This window comes from Calypte anna, chromosome Z (assembly GCF_003957555.1).
Source record: "Calypte anna isolate BGI_N300 chromosome Z, bCalAnn1_v1.p, whole genome shotgun sequence".
Classification (NCBI taxonomy): Eukaryota; Metazoa; Chordata; class Aves; order Apodiformes; family Trochilidae; genus Calypte; species Calypte anna.
Window position 1 is genome coordinate 73,467,558 of NC_044274.1, and position 18,877 is coordinate 73,486,434.

Below are 18,877 nucleotides of genomic sequence, written 5' to 3' on the forward strand. Positions count from 1 at the left end.
CCTCTTCTCCAGGCTGAACAACCCCAATCCCTCAGCCTGGCTTCCCAGGGAGCTGCTCAGCCCTCTGAGCATTTCAGTGGCTCTGCTCTGGATGTGTTCCAGGAGCTCTGTGTCCTTCTGATGCTGGGGACTCCAGACCTGGACCCAGCACTGCAGGGGGGGGCTCAGCAGAGCAGAATAAAAGGGGAGAATCCCCTCTCAAATGTGGTGTGACTTGAAAGGACTTTTCATAAACAAAACTCAATGCCTTTACCTGTTACAGGTGCCCAGTGTCACCCCAACACCCCTCAGCCCTCCTGGGCCTCAGTTTACCAGCAGCAGAGCTCCTTCAGAAACTCCAGTGAAATCCCAAACCTGGGCTTGTGCATCCCTGCAGGAGTGATGGATGTGTCACAGCTCAGGGGAGCTGCCAGAGCTCAGCACTGTCATTTCCTTCTCTCTCAAAAGAAATTGGTTTGCCAGATTTATTTTTGCATAACCTGTCCTGAGTGCAGAGGGGAAGCACTGTGGAAGTAGTCTTGCAGTTACTGATGTCTTGTTTCATAGGCTGCTGCTGCAAGTATGTGAGAAGCATCATTACTGCCCAGCCAACACAGCATGGAGGAAGAAGTTTTTAAAACTGGAGGGAAGAAAAAAGATTTTTAGCAGTGTTAGCAATAGATTTTTTAATGCTGCCTAAGAACCAATAGTGTCCAGTGCTCGCCTAGCAGCACAGTCCTAGAGAGCCCCAAGGAGCAGCCACAGAAATAAACATCTTTTAGGGTATTATCAAAATGTGTGAATTAATTTCATCTTTTGGGGCTGTTTTTCTTTAAATTATTATTCTTTAATCTGCAGTCATTAGTGTTTTACTTGGGAATCATGAGAATACTGCTGTGACACAGTGCATTGCATCATGTATTTGCACTAAATGGTTGCAGGACAGATATACAGGTGTGTATGTTTGTATGTATGTATCTATAAGATAGTCAACTGTTGCTTTTATTTTGCTTTAGGCTCATGCTTTGATCTGCACTGGGCTCCTTCAGCCATAATCTGTGCATGAGAAAAAAAAACAACATAAAACAAAACAAAAGCAGAGCCATGGTGCCATCTAAAACCTTTTCTTCATCACTCTGGGATGACTCATCAAAAATCCCCCACAGAAATGATTTACTGCATCTTCACAAACCAAGGCAAACTTAGCTCATTTTACAGGATGCACTTTACAAAACCACAGCTGTATTTCATGACCTTCCCTCTGCATGGTCTCTATTAACACCAAAGATCCCAGGATTAATTTCTTCTGAAGGTGAGTGTTGCCCTGCAGGGACCACTGAGCACCTTGATGATCAGGGATAAATGCTGTGCTGCACCCCAGGGAATGCCATTACTCTCAAGGAAATTATTGTTTCTGTGCCAAATGGAGATTAAGTGAGAAAATGTCTAACAAGTACAGGAAAATTTTAATTTCTTCCATGGCTTCTATGATTTGAAAGATACAGCACTTACACAAAAGCACTTTGATGAACACATAGGAAAAAAATCATGGTGAAAATGTAAATTGTGCTTGCTTTATTAGGATGATTTTCTACTGATGTTGAGAGCTGCTAACGTATAAAGGCTAAAGACATGTATCTTTTGGGGTTTTTTTGGTCCCACCTTGCACAGATCCCTTCCAAGTTTTCCTTACCTGCACTTGGTACTTGGAAACCAAACCTACATTTTGAGAATGTGCTGCAGCAGGTCACACGTTTTGCTCCAGCTTGGTAAGCCAGAGCAGGCTGCAGAGAACAGGCTTCCTCTGGGACGGGCTGTTTCCAGAGAAAATCATCAGCCAGAAGGGATCCGAGGGCATGGCCACTCCTACATATCTGCGATGCTTCACATTCCCTGGGGTGACGCCTGGCTCCTCCTGCTGCACTTCCCCCTGCACCTCACTGCAGAGATCTATCCACTGCCACTTGATAAAAACCTGAGTTTCCACCGGGTGGTTTTTGCTCGGTTTCAGTGTAACGAAAGAGAACATCTGGATAAATAAAAGCTTCCATGTGTATCACCCAAATGCAGCTCCAGTGTTTGAAGTTAAGATCAAAGTTTTGGTTTTTGTTTTGCTTTGATTTTAATGAAAGCCCAGGTCAGTATTTAGGGATCTGCATAATAACAAAACCCAAGGAAAAAACCTCTAATTTTCTGTTGGTTGGTGTCAAAGCTTGGGATTTCTGTCTGTGGAAAAGGAAATTTCCATCAGCAGTGGGATGCAGTCCAACAAGAAATCTTCAAACCACCCTAACCAAGCAGAGGACATAACGTTTGTATAAGACACAATATTTTACTTAGGGTAGATCAAAGAGAGCATGTTGATAACATGTACATAAATACGGGTATTGATCTGTACAGAAACAAACATTTCAGTAGTGAGGATATGCATTATTACTTTGCAGAGCAAGGAGATTATCAAACTATTTCTTCTCACCAACAAAGAGGATCTCCATAGCTGAAAATTCCTACTTCCACTTCTAACAACAACAACAAGAAAAAAACCAGAAGAAAGGAAATGCGTTTGCCTGTTACTGCTGGAGTGGGTGGGACTGCATGCATGGCACTAAAAAAAAAGTAAATCCTGATGGTTTTGTTTTTGAGGGGAAGAGAGACAAAACTTGTAAAAAGTTTTGTACTAAACCAGAGGAAGAGCAGGGAAGAGATTAAAGCAAGACCTTGTTTAACTGCCTTTATATTAACTCCTAGATTTTTTAAAAACTATCCTAGATAAAAATCTAATTATACCAGAGATTTAAAACTTTCTTTTGTAAATTTGGTGAATGACTCATGAGCTCATAAGCTTGCAGTAGCACTGTTATGCAAGTTATACTAATAAAATATGTATGCTTGGCAAAAATTTCATCTGATCCTGCCAGAATTTTGAGCACCATTTTATTCAGAGGCATCTGACGTCAACTGGTGCCCTTTGAAGATGGAGTATGGTAGGGGAAAATGAGTCTGTGTTTCTAGATTGGGAGGTTAGGTTCCAAATATCTTGAATTAAAAGTAAATGTACCTACTAGAAGTATCCCTAAATGACTATTAAAAGGACACAAAAGTGTTTCCAAATAACTTGTTTACATTGCAGATAATCCCAGCAAAGCAGCCACCTCCTGATGCTCCAACCATGGCTCCATTGCCTCCTGCCTCTCTTCCCAACCAGCCCCCTGCACAACTCCACTGCCAGCACCACAGAAACTCCCATCAGGCTTTAGTGGGTTTGTTCAGTGGTGCTGTGAAGGAATGAGGAGAAAATACAGCAGAAAACACAATGCAACTTCGGAATTAAACAACCTGTATGCTACCGAAAGCCCCCAGAAAAACTTCTTTTTTCTCTGGTTAAATGGAGTAAGCATCAGACTGACTTGGGAACTCTCTGCCTCTCAAATGCCTTAGTCATTACTCCAGTAAGAAAACCCTAATCTCTCCAGTAATTCCTGGTCATCTGGTTCATGTAAAGATTTCTGTGGAAGAGGATACTGAGGATTTACTCTTAAAAACTGCCCCTCACAGTGATGTGCAGGGACAGGACAGAGGGTGATGGGTACAAGCTGGAGCACAGGAGGTTCCACATAAATACAAGGAAAAACCTCTTCCCCCTGAGGGTGAGGCAGCCCCGGCCCAGGCAGCCCAGGGAGGCTGTGGAGTCTCCTGTGGAGACTTCCCAAACCCACTGGATGTCTGCTATGTGACCTGCTGGAGTGACCCTGCTCTGGCAAGGGACTGGATTCCAGGATCCTTCCAACCCCTCACTTTCTGTGAAACCACCAGACCCTGAAAGATTTTCCATTTAATGAGCTGGACTGCAGGAAATCCCCTTGACAGGCAGGTTAACACCACAGACACCCATGGGAGAAGTCACAACCCGAGTGGGTGACATGGTGGGAAGATGTTCCTGTCCCTGTTGCCTGCTCAGGCCGAGGTGACAGCATGGCTGGAGGAGGGTGCCAGAGCAGCTCCAGGCACCTGGCTCCATCTCACAGAATCCCAGGATGTTTAGGTTGGAAGAGACCTCCAAGCTCATCCAGCCCAACCTTTGACCAACACCATCACCAACCACCAAACCCTGTCCTTAGGGACCACCTCCAAATGCCTTTTAAATGCCTCCAGGGATGGGGACTCCACCACTCTCCTGGGCCATTCCAATGCCTGACAACCCTCTCACTGACTAAATATTTCCTAACATCCATCCTGACATCTCATCAAATCCCAGAGTGGTTTGCCCAGCCTGGGGAAGCCTCCAGCCTGCTTCACCCCTCTCCTTGCTCCCTGTCTGATGACAACCTCCTGGAGTCACTGGGACCACCAAGCTGCACAAATGCCATGAAACCCTTGTTGGTGTCAGCCTGTGCCATGCTGGGGGTGAGGCTGCTGCTGAACCAGAGGGATGTCACCAATTCCAAGCTGTCCTGTCCAGGCAGGTGTGCAGGTGAGATGGGAGCACTGTACCTGCACGAAGGAGATGTCCAGCCATGGGATGTGGTTCCTCCAGCACTGCCTGGGATGGGATGGGATGGGATGGGGTGGGCTGCAGCCATGCAGAGGAATCACTGGGGTGAAAGAGCTGGCTCTGTTCTCTTTATAAGGCTCCTCTTGTTTGCCAGAGCTTTAGGAAACCACTCCTTCCAGGCAATTTCTGCATAAATTTATTCTTAGCTAGTTTAGATTAATTTCACAGTAAAGGCTGTAGAGAGCAGAGGGCTGAGAAGGGGGATGCTTGTTCCATAGGAGCAGCTGATGGATGCCTGCAGCTGCAGGCCTGGACACCACCCCAGTGGTGTGCTTCTTTGGGTGAAGATCAGGATATTTCAGTGGCTTGATTCACCCCATTGTTTGGGTGAAGATTCACAGCATCCCAGACTGGTTTGGGTTGGAAGGGACTTTAAAGCCCCCCTAGTCCCATCCCCTTGCTCTCATGGTCAGGGACCCCCCCCCCAGCAGCCCAGGGTGCCCCCAGCCCCCTCCAACCCGACCCTGAGCACCTCCATTCCCGGGGCTGACACCTCTCAGCAGCAGAAGCCATGACAGGGCAGGTTCCCCGCCTCGGGCCGGGCATCCACACGCACCGCATCTCCCGGGGAGAAGCGGAGAGGCCGACATCCATCCATGAGGAGACATGAACTGTGCCTTCCCCCCGCCCTCACCCCCCCTTAGAAAAACAGCCCAAACACAGAGTTTTCTTAAGGAAACTCACTCCTGCTCCGGCCCAGCTCCCTCCCGGAGGCCGCCGCCTCACGCCGCCTTCCCGCCCTCATTCTCAGCCGGGCCCCGAGCCACCTCTGCCGGCCCCCGGGGGCCCCCCCGTGCCCGGCCCCGGCAGGAAGGGGAGGGCCGGGTCGGGCCGGGCCGTTCTGTGGAGGGCTTGTGGTGTCGGTACCGCCGCTCCCCGCTTCCCCCCACACCCACCCCGGGGCCGCTCCTTTGCTTCCCCGCGTCCCGCAGCAGCCGCGGGGCAGCGCCCGGCAGCCCCCGGCGCCATGTCGGAGCCTGTGACGGGGCGGCAGCCGCTGCCCGCGGCGGTAAGGTGTGGGGCTGAAGGGCGGTGTGTGCCAGGGGGGTTGGGCAGACACCTCCCGGGCTGCCCCGGGCTCCTCACAGCCCCGCTGCGGGGCTCTCTGGGGAGGAGGTGGCTGTCCCGGGCCGGTGCCGCCCTGGGGCGGGCGAGGCTGTCGGGGCGCGGCCCGGGCTGTGTGGGGTGTCGGTCGGTGCGGAGCAGCGGGCGGGCAGCGCCATGGCCTTCGCTCGGTGGTGGTACGCCATGGTAAATACAGGAGGGGCAGGGACCGGGCTGCGGGAGGACGGGGAGGGGAGCCCGGGGAAGCGGCCCGGGGTGCGGTGGGGTGAGGTGGGGTGGGGGTCCCGGCTGTGTGTCCCTCCTGGCTGCGGTGTGAGGGTTCAGGAGGGAGAGGGAAAGGGATCTGTGGTGAGTGGAGGGCAGATCGCTGCTTCTGGAAAGGCTCAGTCTGTGGCAGGTCAGGTGAGCACGGTGTTGGCTGGAGTTGCTGCTTAACTCCGTCTTGACACTGAAAATCCCGGGTTGTTTGGTTTTTTGTTTTTTTTTTTTCGTGTTCTCGGCTGTTTTCATAACCTGAACAACGCAGGCTCCACACCTGATGAAACTGTTCAGAGCCCTTCGTGTCCTAAGGCAGAATTTATATGGGATTGTTTCTACTTTGGGAACAAAAAACCCCCTGTGCATTATGCCTTTTTTTCTTTTTTCTTATTCCTTTCTTTTTTCTCTTTTCTTCCTTCTTTTTTCTTTTTATTTTTGCTTCTTTTATTTATTTCTTTTATTTTTTATTTTTATTTTTTTCCTTCTTTTTTTCTTATTTTTCTTTTTTTGTTTTGTTTTTTGTTTTTTTTTTTTTTTGCTTTTGTTTTTGTTTTTTTGTTTTTGTTTTTTCCCCAGAAACATGTTCCTAACTTGCAGGTGGGTGGTTGGAGCTGGCAGGAGTGGTCGTGTCTTGCCAGATGCTCCCTGGGTAAACCACATCACTCAGATGGCCCCGTGCAGTTTGGCTGTGCTTGGCTCAATGCTCGTTACTGTGACGAACCAGCATTTGCTTTAAAAAAGTCTGTTTTATGGTTCATTAGTCATATGAGGAAGCAGTTGGGCTCTTTGTGGAGTAGTGGAAAAAAAAAAAAGTTCTTTCAGTTTTAGAGGAAGGGTGCCTTGTGTAAGAGAAAACTTTCAGAGAAAACATCACTTGAATGTGTTTTCTAAACATATAATCAGGCAGATGAAGCCTGCTAAATTGCTAATTGCAGCTTTAAGTTTCTCTGAGAAGTTTGGATCAGTGTTTGGTGATGGTTTTCAGGTGTCATTTCTAAGGTAAGAATCAGTGATGCAGTGTGGTGGGACTGACACAAAGTCAGGAGGAGGAAGGTTTGGGAATTGCTGCACCAGGTGATGATATGAGGGGAGCTCTGGATCACTGAACCTGGGGTAAGAAGACACCAGAAGAGTGTGACTGCCTGTGATCAGGTACAGAAACCAGTTCTCTACATGCTCCCATCATGACAGCTGGAACCAGCTCAGCACCAGCTGGAGCCCTTCCCTCTCCTGTGCATCACACAGGGCAGTGTCTGTCCAGAAGACATTTTGGTCTAAAGGATGAGTAAGAGCAGCAGGAGAAGTGGGATTGGTGGACAGACACACAAGATACTCAGTGGCTGCTCTGCCAGGGTTTTGGCTGTGTATTTAAAAGCAGAGTGGGGTGTGTTTTCACCATCCCCTCCTTGGTGGTAGTTACCCTGACACCTCACTTTTCTGAGCAGCATCACAGATCTCCATCTCAGTACCACTTAACAACTAAAAAACCACAAAGGTCAGGTTCCTGTCTGTGTAAATGATAACGTGCCCTTTAACATCTGTGGTGCCAAGTGGGGTGACTTCAGCTGAGAGCCTTGCAAGGAGCTTTCCCTCCTCACCCAGTTAGCAGGCATGGCATCACTGCAGTCCTCTGAGACATTGCCCAGTGGCTTTGAGCCAGGGGCTTGCTAATGCTGGTGGGGCTCCTGAGGTTAAGAAAGAATTTCTTGAAGCAAGACCTTTAGTTGAGTCTGATTTTTGCAAGCCTGGCCCATGAGAATGTGGTTGAGAGTTCATCTGACAGCATTTTTCTCTTTGCTTTCCACCCAGGCCACTTGGTTTCTAGTTGATGAACCCCTTTGGATCAGAAGCTCCAGGTGTGCCAGGGCATTTCTGTGCACTGTAGAACAGGGTGAAGATGTCAGGAGGAACTTCCTTGCTCATGGTGCTGCTGTGTGTGTCTGGAAGATGGGATTATGTGTGGGTTTGTGTGTTACGTTTTTAGTCAAGTTGGGAAATATTTTGGGCCAGCTTAACAGCTATAAGGGGTTGTTAGCTGGTTAAACTAGAAATGTGACTTGAAGTGTATGCCCATGGTCGTGTGACAGAGCTGGAGCTGATTTTCTCAGGCACATGGCACAGGAACAGGAGTTGGACCTGCTGATCCTGATGGGTCCCTTCCAACTCAGCATATTCTATGTTTCTATGTTTCTTTGCCATTGTAAGGAAACATCAGCAGGAAAAGGAGATCATGCCCAAAGGAAAAGTCAACTCTGTCATCCACTTGGGAATGTAGTGGAGGAAGGCATGCATGCTGTCCCAGAAAAACTGAGCCTAGTCTCTTGCTAAGGAGAGTGATGTGTTTGCTTTATTTATACAGGGTTGTTTTGGCTTTTTTTTTTTTTTTTTTTTACTAGAAGGCTCAAAGCTTGGAAATACAAAGCTGTTGAAGCTTTTCGTATCCCTGAAGCTTCAGCTGTTCAGGGAACCAGCATGGTCTTCTCAGAAGGTGCATTAGGAAGTTGTGCTTTCCAGGGTTACTTCCCCTGGATGGCAGACTCTCAGGTGAGGCAGCACTTGTTATCTGAGTATCAGTTCTTCATGTGTACACAGTGTGTGACTCCATCTTACAGGATAAAAATTCCTTCAGGCCATGCATGCTTTGTTCCTAAAATAAACAGTATTTAGCCTCTGAGTCAAAGTCTTGTAGGTCCTGTCTGATGGAGACTTCTGGAGGGAAGCTGGCATTCTTTTGATCTCTCTCCAACTTGAGTTTAGGGGTGACACATTCATGGTCCTTGTCCTGGTCCATTCCTTCTCCTCTCTGGCCAGTGCCCTGGGGTCCCTCAGGGATGTGGAGTGTTGTGAAGCCAAGGGTATCAGTTCAGGAGAGCCCAGTCACCAGTTTTACTGGAGCTCTGGAGCCTTATAGCCATGGTGGCTCTGGATTTAACCCTTCTGTCAGCAAAAGCACACTCACATTGCTTTTGCTGGTATGGATGTGCTTATATTGTGGCAGTAAAAAAACTAGGTAACTGGGGTAGTTGTGTCTGGACTGGGAAGTGCTGTTATGGGACAGTGAATCAAGTAGTCTGTCACCTGTAAAGATAACCTGTGGAGCTGGTTTTCTCTCTGAAGAGACACAACTGGGACATCAGAATAGCATTCTGAATTTAAAAACTTGTCATCTGTCTTAGTCATGCCCCAACTCATTTTAAAAACTTGAATCACTAGAAGTTGTCTACAACAATTTTTAAGATTCTTGTCATGCACCACCATAATCAGAACAGATTAGAGACGTGCTGGTTTTTTTTACTCCCAGTTTTATGTGTTTGTTCAGCTATAGTATTCTCCCAGCCCATCTTCTGATGTGTTTGAACACATTACTCCTGTTGAAGATAGTGCAGTGATTCATGGATCATTACTTTCTCCCTATAGCCATGTAAAGAAAAATCTGTAGGAACTCATTTAGTGAGTTAGCAAATTTCGCCTCCTGCTGCTCAGTCTCAAAACAGAAGGGAATAAATGTGTCTGAAATCATCACTTTACTTAACAAAACAAACCAGACATGAATCCTCACTCATGTGGGGAGCGTGATGTGGGGAGTTACAGTAGCTGAGATATTAGATAATAATTATTCTCAGTTGACTTTTATATTAGTGGTAAAAGTTCTTGCTTATTCCTTTTGGTTTTATCCTAAAGATTAAACAATAAGTTTTTCTTCTTGGGGGCTGTATTCAGTACTTTCCACAGATGCAGAGAGTAAGTCATGTTCTGGATGCCAGTGTGATGCTGAACAAACTCCTTCTGTGTACACTGGTGCACAGGGGGAGCAAATGGGATTGCACATCAGCTTAGATCAAAGCAAGAGGTTTGAAATCCTGGAGGGGATGAATGATGCAGGAGGTTTGGGGAACCTGGCAGACCTGTGTTTCCTAATGTGTTCAGCCTGTACCTGAACTGTTACAGCATTAAACTTTATTTTGTGTAATCACAGCAGAATTCTAGAAACCCTGGTGACAGCTTTCTGTCAGGTAAGGGGGCATAGGAGTAATGAGCATTTTAATGATCAGGGCTCAGGTGCTGGAGTGGTTGCACATGCTCATGACTGCTCACATTGTGTTGGTCTCTCTGAGAGCTGCTCAGTGTCTGGTGAAGCCTGTGGGACTGGCAGCACTTCCAAAACAAGTATCAGAGGGTGCTAAGCTGATGAGGGATGAGTGATAAGCTTAATATCTTCCAGATACTGCTTTAGAACAATCATGTTTATGTGCACTGCCCTGGAAGCCATGCCTTACCAACTGTGATTTCTCTTGAAGTTATCCAGCAGGTTATTTAGAAATCCTGCCTGTTAGTGAGATGGAAAACTCATAATGTGCTCTTGTCTTTCTTGTTGGGGTAGGAGAAATTAATCACCCACACACTGAAATCTTTGGGAATTTCTCTACAGAGAAGGTATGATTCAAGGTCTTAGTAACTACATGTCTGTTTTCTCTTTCACAGCATGGTGACAAGAAGGCAACTGGAGCTTCTTCCAAACCAGAAGAGGAAAAAGCAGAAGCATCAGAGGTAAATTCAAGTGTTTCAACAGATTAAGAGGAAAAGTTGGTGTTGAATTTACATGCAGACAGTTTTTCTTGGTTTGATAGCAAAGTTACTGCTTTCAGATAATGAGCCAGTGATGGCAATCACTGATTCATTCCAGGAGTTTACAGTTTTGTCTTCTGCAGCTGAGCACAATGCTGAAAGTACTTCTTGGCTCTGCTCATCCTCTCACAAATACTTCATGCTGGTCTTAGTGGGAATTACCTCTGATGTGCCTGTTGTGCAGGGCAGGGATGCTGTGGCACATCTCTGGTGGCCCTGGTTTTTGATTGTCCAGAAGGAGTTGTCAGGTGTGTGCACTGTGTTGCTTTCCACCTTATGGGCATCCTGACTTATCTTCCAAAGATACGCATCCAAACTAAAATATAGATGGTACTTGTCTGCAACACCTCCTGACACACTTGCAATTACATAGTCAGTGCTATATTTTAGAAAAAACCCCACTTATTTTCTTAAAATACTGCCTCCTCAGGACTGCCAGTGCTGGCTGTTAGTTTCCTGAAAATCCAGCAGCAGCTCTTCCCCTGGAGAAGGCTGGCAGCAAGTGCAAAAAGAGAAGAATTGGTAGAAACTTTTTACCCTTTGGCTGTTTGTTGTCTTCACGTGTCAACCACTGACACTGGTGAGCCAGAAATAGGTGTGCCTGATGCTTTGTTCATAGCAGAACCTATTTGGAAAATAACTTTGTCTGGGCTGTGGTGTGTTTAACTCCTCTGCAAGTCAAGGTCAGTGAATGCTTTTATTACCATCCTCTGAAGCAGATGATTAAAGTAATTACCTTTTTTTCCTGTCTAAATACCAAGGAAGGCTTGATTAGCCTGGGAACATGTTCTCTTTTCCTCTCTAGACAGTTTAGTTTCTTCTTAAATAGCATTGTTCTTTTATACCCACTTAGTTTAATGCTGAATAGTTCCACTGTGTGTTGTTGCTCTTAATACAGAAGTGCTGAATTTTGTGGCTAGGGTGGGAGGTGAGACCTGTACTTTGGGTTGTGGAGTAACTATTTCTGACCTCTTGCTTAGATCTGTTTCTAGCTAGGAATAGAAGGCTACTAAGTTTTTTGTCCTTACCAGTTTTTGTCCTTGGTGTCTGTTTCCTCATGTACTTGTTTCACTGACTTCACAATGTTCAGAAGTGACAGCAGATCAAACCACTTTTCTTTAGGCCCATGGGATGACATTAGCTCCACCATGGGTCACATCTGCCTCCAAAACACTCTGATTTATTTAGGCAGTTGAGTAGAAACTCAAAGCCTTTGTAGAGCTTTCCCAGGAATCTGCAGTGTTACATTTGTGTTTTGGAGTTGGAGGTTTTTCCTGTAGTTTTCCAATTTTGAAGCAGAAATTCATGATCTGTAGATAGCTGTGGGCAACCATGTCTAGAGTACAGAGTTTCTTTACTTCCATACCAGGTAAGCTTTGGTAACATTCTGTAAAAGTGACCAGGAAATATGGAGGTCTTTGCAGAGCTCGTATTCTTATTGAAGAGAAAATTCTAAAAGCTCATTGTTTCTCTAAATATAACAATAAATGACTCTTTGTTTCAGATTTGTGGGTGTGTAGTCCTAAGGAGTGAGAAGGAGAGAAGCTTTGAAAAGTAAAGGTAGGAAGGGGCTGACACAGGTTTGAGTTGCAAGTGCTAATCAGACATGAAGGAGAACTCACAGTTAGTACAGTTCAGGTGTGGAATGGGCTTCTTAAGCCTTTCCCTCTTTGAGACCTGAAAGCAGATTGGAAGGAACAGCAGTTTCACTTGCTAACTGCTTGCTAAGACAGGCACTTGCAGAGGTGCTGTGCGGATTAAATGGCTCCATAAGTCTTTTCAATTCTAGCATTATGATGCAGTGAAATAAAATAAAATATGCAATAAAAGAGTTAGGAGCTCCCAGAGTGAAGATGATCTGTTTAAGAACACTGCAGTTGTGGAATCAGATACAGTCACTTTTCCCTGCTCTGGCAGGGGGTTGGACTCGATGATCTTTCAAGATCCCTCTCAGCCCCTAACACACTGTGATTCTGTGGTAACTTTCTTGAGGAAGTATTAACTTTTTTTCCCCCAGTTACTTACTGTTCATCTCTTACACAGTGCTTTCATCTTTAGATCTTTGAGCATTGTATGAGGGACAGCAGAGACATTACCTGAGTGAGGTGGATGAGATGTGGGAAGGGGGAGGTGCTGAAGCACAGAACTGGAGCTGCATTACTTAGGGTCATCCAGGAGAGAAACCAGGCCCTCAGCTGGACCATGCACTGCATGATGAGCAGATCCTCGGAGCTCAGAGGGGAAGCCACACCTCACTGCTCCCTCTGGAAGATGGAGCAAGCTTCTCTTCCTGCATGGTATCCGTAGCAGCTGCAGCTTCTGTCTGCTCCTCACTTAAATCCTCTAAAATCCATTGTGTTTAACAACACTGGAGTGGCTGATATGAAGTCAGACAGGTGGAGCTTGCTGGCTGGCAGGAGCAGTCAGACTGCAGGTGAGTTCAGCAGTTGTTTCCAGTGTTGTGCTTGTTGGCTGTCTAGCTTGCAAAGTAGAGGATGCACAGAGTCCAGCCCTGCTCCACTTCCCAAGGGGCCCTTCTGCTGTCCCTACCAAAACAAGGACATAGTTCTGTTGGAACCAGTCCAGAGGAGGAACCAGCTTATGGGGTGGCTTCAGCACCTCACTTCCTTTATGTCCAAGCACACAGATCTGTTGGGATTCTGAGTCCAGAGGAGGCCACAAAGATGATCCAGGGGCTGGATGGAGCAGCTCTGCTCCCAGGAGAGGCTGAGGAGCTGGGATTGTTCAGCCTGGAGAAGAGAAGACTCCAGGGGGACCTTAGAGCTGCCCCCCAATCCCTGAAGGGAACCTCCAGGAAGGGTGGAGAGGGACTTTGCATCAGAGTGTCCAAGCAGAGGAGAAGGGGAAATGGATGGAAAGTGCAGGAGAAGAGGTTCAGGCTGGATCTGAGGAAGAAGTTCTTCAGCAGGAGGGTGCTGAGACTCTGGAACAGATTGCCCAGAGAAGCTGTGGCTGCCCCCTCCCTGGAGGTGTTCAAGGCCAGGTTGGATGGGGCTGGGAGCAACCTGGGCTGGATGAGAGGTGTCCCTGGGCATGGCAGGGGGGCTGGAGGGGATGAGCTCTGAGCTCCCTCCAACCTCAGCCATCCTCTGGTTCTGTGATTCTCACTTCTCCTCAGTGGCCAGAAAGGTAAAGCTTACCACAGTACTATGGTTCCAACTCTTCCTTTTAGAACACTACATTTATTCTGTTTCATTTCTGAAAACAGAAGCTTAAGATGGTTCAAGGCTATACACCCATTTTTCTTCAGCCCTTATCCTTCACAGTAGCCTGTGGTAGTTTCTTGGAAGCCCCTTGCTTACCCTGGCACTCCAGTGCCATTGCATAGAGCACACCAGAGGGGTAATGTGGAAAGGTTTTGGAGCAGGTTGGACTGTGGGGCTCTGCTTCAGAGAGCCATGTTGCTCTCTGCAAGACTGATCTCTGCTGCTTCATTCCCTAATTATAGTAGCAAAAGAAAGATGTTGTTGTACTGCTTTTCCTCTTTTCAGAAGTGCTGCACAAGCTTCAAGTCCAGGAAGGCTGGAGGATCTACTTGAAACATGAGTGATCAGCTACAGGTTGAGATTCACATAATGTCTCAAGCTAATGATGAGCAACTGAATGTTTATCTGCAGGTGGTGTCCTGTAGAAACAGGCAAAAACCATGCTGGAGGGACAGTGTTGGAAACTGGAGGTGTGTTCCAGTACATAACAGGAGGAAGATAGAGACAGTTCCTCATCAGTGAAAGTCTGTGGATGTTGTGGGTGTGTTTGGACACTGCTCAAGATCAAAGGTTCAGGTCCCAGAGTGTCCCTTAACACTTTATGTCTTGGCTTTCAGATCTCTACATCTGTTGAATTCACATTATAAGGAGACTTCTTAGGAAGCTAAATCAGCTTTAATGAAATGTTTTCATTTGTCGTGGATGTGCTTGGTAGATGTTAACAGAAGAGAAATGATTGTGGTTGGCAGTGGTGGTTGCTCATGCACTTGGCTCTGTTCCATGCATTTGCAGCTGGGATGCACCTGCCACCCAGTAAGTGCAGTGATGTGCTGCAGTTTTCCTACATCAGACCCTCTGTTTTCTCACTCTGATCTGACATCATGGTCCTGAGCCAACATCTGAAATTGGCAGGCCTGTGAAAAAGGCAGTTTCCTTTCTTCTCCTTCCCTTCCAGTCTGCCAAGGCTTTTAGCAGTGTTGTGTGTGAAGTGTTAGCATCTGATGGACTGGCAGCTGGTGGGGTTTTCCACTGCCCCTCAACTTCAGCTTCATCCCTTCAGCTTACATGTGCCCTTCCACCAGCTTCACATCACTCCAGGCTTTGCATGCCATCACAGCATTAGTGCTCTAGAGGCTTCTGGATGCTAAAATACAAATACTTTCAGGGGTAGATTAGGGAAAAAAAAAAAAACAATGAGGAGAAACACAGGACGGTCTATTAAATACACTGAAGTCAAGAAGTCCCTGGACCACAACTGCTTGACTCTGTGAGTGTACTTGGAAGGAGCATCAGCATGACCTATGTCCATGTCACTGGTTTTTTTTTCTTTTATATATGCTGCTGCCTTCTAGAGGCAGGGAAAAAAAGGGGTATGTGACACTTTGGACCCATTAAGTCAGGTTTTACATCGTAGTGACCTGCAGGGTCCAGCTGCACTGCTGTTGAGCAGTTTTCAGCATCACCCCTTCTGAGGGCTGCCCCAGGGTGCCATGTCCTGTGGTACATAACCATAAATGTAATTCACAAACCAAATTCATAAACTCTTGTGTGGGAGGGTACAGTGAACCCCCCACCTTTGATTCAGATGGGCAGCATATAATCTTGAGTGACCTTTTTCTGAGCTTCTGAGTCATTCTTAAAAGTTTTTATCCTGTGCATTGCTGGTGCCTCAATTTTAAAAATGTGGTATTAAAAGGAAGAGCAATTTATTCCAGGAATTTGAAGCCCCAGCTTGGAGCTGGACCATGTTTTACCAGATATGGTAAGAAGCAAGACCCCCCCTGAGGTGTCCAGCCATTCCTAGTCCTGCTTCACAGCAGTGCAGACAAAGTATGTGCTGATTGCTCAACTCGTTGCTTTTCACTGAGCAGGAAATACATTCTTTACTCTGAAGGGAGGACCATGATAATTGGCACTGAAGCACTGCTATCTTTTTAGAATTGATTCATTGCTCTGACATCAGGATTTCTGTGATAGCTTTTAGAACTAAAATAGGTTAGAGTGCCCAGAACTGGTCTGAACAATGGAAGTGCATAAATAACTTTGATTGGAGCCTTTGTGAGGTTTCTTTCTGCGTTGGTAACAGATTACATATTTTAGACAGCATTGTTTGTTGGGTTTTTGTCCACCCCCTCTACCTCGTAGGTGAGTGTGACCCTGACCTGCTCGGGGGAGGAGAAGAATGGTTCTGAGAAGTACAGCACCAGCTTGTTTGTCTGCTTCCTTTTCATCTCTGCTGCTTCTTTGACGAGATGCAAAAGGTTTTTCAAGAACAATGCTATTTCAGAGAAACCTTGGCACTCGCTGGAGCTGTCATGGTGGGAGGCTCTTCTTGCTGTAGGAGGAAATAGATTAAGATTCCTGCTCAGGCAGTTGTTGAATGAAAGGCTGAAAGATGGAGGCTGAAATGCTGCTGAAGGTTCTCAAAAGCATTTCCAGAACAGAGGTTGCACATTCCTTCCTCGTGTGATTTTTTTTTTCTTTAAGCAACTGTACCATTTGCATCCTCATTACAATATTATGGTGAAGACTTGAATGTTATAGTCCAAATTAAACAATTTTTCTGTATTTTTACACACCCAGTCTTAATTCATGTCGTCACTGAGGAAATCTCCATACCACAGGGGTATGTATTTTATCCCCCCTTTATTAAACATGAGGGAATTAATATCCCACTCTGGAACAGTGTTCTGACTTTTTGGTTTGAACCACTGCTAATAATGAAGAGGAGGTTATGAGTACCAGTATGCCACAGCTTTTTTTCCTTCACACTCAATTCTCTACAGGCTTTTGGTTCTTCTAATTCATTTTGTAAGGAAGCTATGCCTTGATAATTCCTTATCAGGTTGGGGAGTACAGCTGCAAGCTGATTCTTCAGCTCCCTGTGTCTTGAGACTGTCACAGAAAAATAATAAAATACCTTTCCACTCCTAGGTGGGGGAGATGGGAACAGCTCTGATGGATTTGTTGATAAAGAGTGTTCAAGATGGTTTGCCTGGAGACAGCATTGTGGGGAAGATGCTGGGAAGCACATAACATCATTATTTTAATGGGATGATTTTAAAGAAGGAAGAACCTTGCAGCATGATGTGGCCATTTGTTTTTCTTTTTTTCTGCTGTTACAAATGATGAAAGGGGTAGATATCAAAGAAATTACTGTTGAAAGATGACCCTGGGAACTGAAATGTGTTGCTCTACTTTGCCCATCATGGGCAGTACTCAGTAAAGAATACTGATTTGATGCCATGGCTGAACTTTCCACACAGTTACCTCCAGGCAGTCTTTCTCTACTCCAGAGAAGTGGTTGCTTCTTTTCCTTCTCTCTCTCCAACGTTTACATTTATGGCTGTTCCACTTGCCATTTAACAGAGAAATGTTTGTGTGGACAACTTGTTGTTTGTGCTGTTTAATTGATTAATGGAGTTAATTGATTAAGATCGAGTTCTAAGTTCATGCTTAGAACAAGGATTTATCTCACTTTATTATATTTTTTTTGTTCATACTGGGGTGGGAGGAGGCTAGCCTTGTGCCTGAAATTTTTGCATGTGTCAGAAGGTGTCATAAAAACTCCTTCTGCAAACCAGCCCTTTAATTGTGGACTTCCAGAGCATGACATTTCTGTTAGGCATAGTCTCAGGTACCAAAGGTGAGTCCTGAGCACCGTGGACCATGAGGTCCTGAACAAAAGCTGTGATTTGAGCTGAGCTTGAGATGGAAATGGAGAGCTGGGGTACAGAACCATGTCCTGAGCACTGATGGCTCTTCAGAAGTCTGCTCCTCTTGGTGATTTCTTTTTCTTTTTGAAAAGGGAAAGGTAGTGCTTACAGTTTTCAGTTATTCAGCAACTTAGCAACTTATTTAAAGGTGGAAGTGTTTGTGGGCTCCTTACTGAGTCTCTGGGTGTGTGCTTGGGTTTGCTGATGGTTGAACTTGCAACTACACCCTTCAGCCTGGACAGAGAGACCCCCAGACCTGGGCTGGGACTCCAGCAGCTGGGCAGGTCTGTACTGGGCAGTACTGGTCTGTACTGGCCAACTGGACTTCAGGAGCTGTGCAGGAGGGTCCTGGGATGAAGTACAGGCAGCCACATTCCTAGCATCCCTTTCACCACTATTACACTCTTTTCTTTTTTCAGTTGGATGCTGTTTTTATTTTCAGAGTGGCCAACACTAAATGTGAAATCCTGGATGTAAATACCCCATTTTGTGTCAGTCTGTGCTGTTGGGATGGTTTTTTTGTTGATCTTATGCAGTGGCCCCAGAGGGTGGACCACTGCCTCAGGCTGACTGTTGAGTGTGCAGCTTTGTTGATGTGAGATGCTCTCATGGTTTGGGAGATAAATCAGATCAGGAGGTGGCAATTACCTTAATGACAGAGGTCTCTGAGTCTCCCAGTCTGTGACAGTAACCAGTGTCCCATCAAAAATACCCCTGGTGCTTCTCATGCTTCTGGGTTTGCATGCAAGGTTTGCTGGTTCATTTTCTGGGTGTTCTGCAGACTTCTCTGCTTACAGAGAATAATTGAAGTGTGAACAGTTCAGTTGTGCTGTGAATCCTGAGCTTCCACTTACCAGAGGAAATGAACATGTGTTACCTACCCATCTGCTGCTTTCCAAAATCTGGTGGTTTTTCCTTTTTTCATTACTAACAGCTTATTTTCCCTGTCCTTTTGAGAGGTGATTTCAGCAGTTGCTGAGTTTTTGCAGTGTTACTTGGTAGTACTTGATAATCATGGCATTGCATTGCTGAAGAACTAGATGTTCAAAGGGGATGTCAAGTTTTTTTTTCAGTTGCAAGAATATTTATTAACTAGATAAACCATCATTTTGTCCTTAGCTTTGCATCTTTACCTCCCTGCCTGAGGTGAAGCGTTACCTTACATGCTGTCATTAAGTTATGTCAGTACAGTAGCTCAACCATCTTACTTTCATTGGTAAGTTTCATTGAAGTTAATGATAGTTACAGTAGAGATAGTTACAGTACTTCAGCTGCTAATTAAGATGGAGTTGTGCTGCCACAGGAAACAGCACAGGTTTATGTATCATCTGTAAAAGAGAAGTCAGCCTCATCAAGGCTGGGCAAAACTGTCTGAAATGAGTCTGTATGAATTAAAGTTATATAGGCAAATTTATTTTTTCATAACCTGCTTTGCATAAAACATTCCAGTGGGC

At 45.9% G+C, this 18,877-nt stretch overlaps 1 protein-coding gene and 1 long non-coding RNA gene across 10 annotated transcripts in view; one reads left to right on the top strand and one right to left on the bottom strand.

The window, feature by feature from the left end:
- Positions 1 to 514: 514 nt before the first annotated feature.
- Positions 515 to 5,329, bottom strand: LOC115599897. Of its 2 annotated transcripts, none has more exons than XR_003988680.1 (3): positions 4,471 to 4,807; positions 1,673 to 2,268; positions 515 to 619 (listed from the first exon to the last, which is right to left on the bottom strand). It is a non-coding gene; the product is annotated as an uncharacterized LOC115599897 (long non-coding RNA). The 2 variants fall into 2 exon arrangements; XR_003988679.1 differs by lacking the exon at positions 515 to 619 and adding an exon at positions 5,216 to 5,329 and having other exon boundaries at positions 1,438 to 2,268; positions 4,471 to 4,657.
- A 10-nt stretch (positions 5,330 to 5,339) lies between these two features.
- Positions 5,340 to 18,877, top strand: part of CAST (calpastatin) — a 58,426-nt gene continuing 44,888 nt past the window's right edge. For 5 of the 8 annotated variants that reach the window (XM_030467477.1, XM_030467481.1, XM_030467480.1 and 2 more), the window contains exons 1-2: positions 5,385 to 5,540; positions 10,337 to 10,402. In XM_030467477.1, coding sequence (XP_030323337.1) covers positions 5,499 to 5,540; positions 10,337 to 10,402 — 108 coding nt within the window. In that variant the 5' untranslated portion in view covers positions 5,385 to 5,498. Of the gene's footprint in view, positions 5,541 to 5,704; positions 5,783 to 10,336; positions 10,403 to 18,877 lie in introns of those variants that run through there. The other 3 variants (XM_030467484.1, XM_030467479.1, XM_030467482.1) reach the window with 3 other exon arrangements.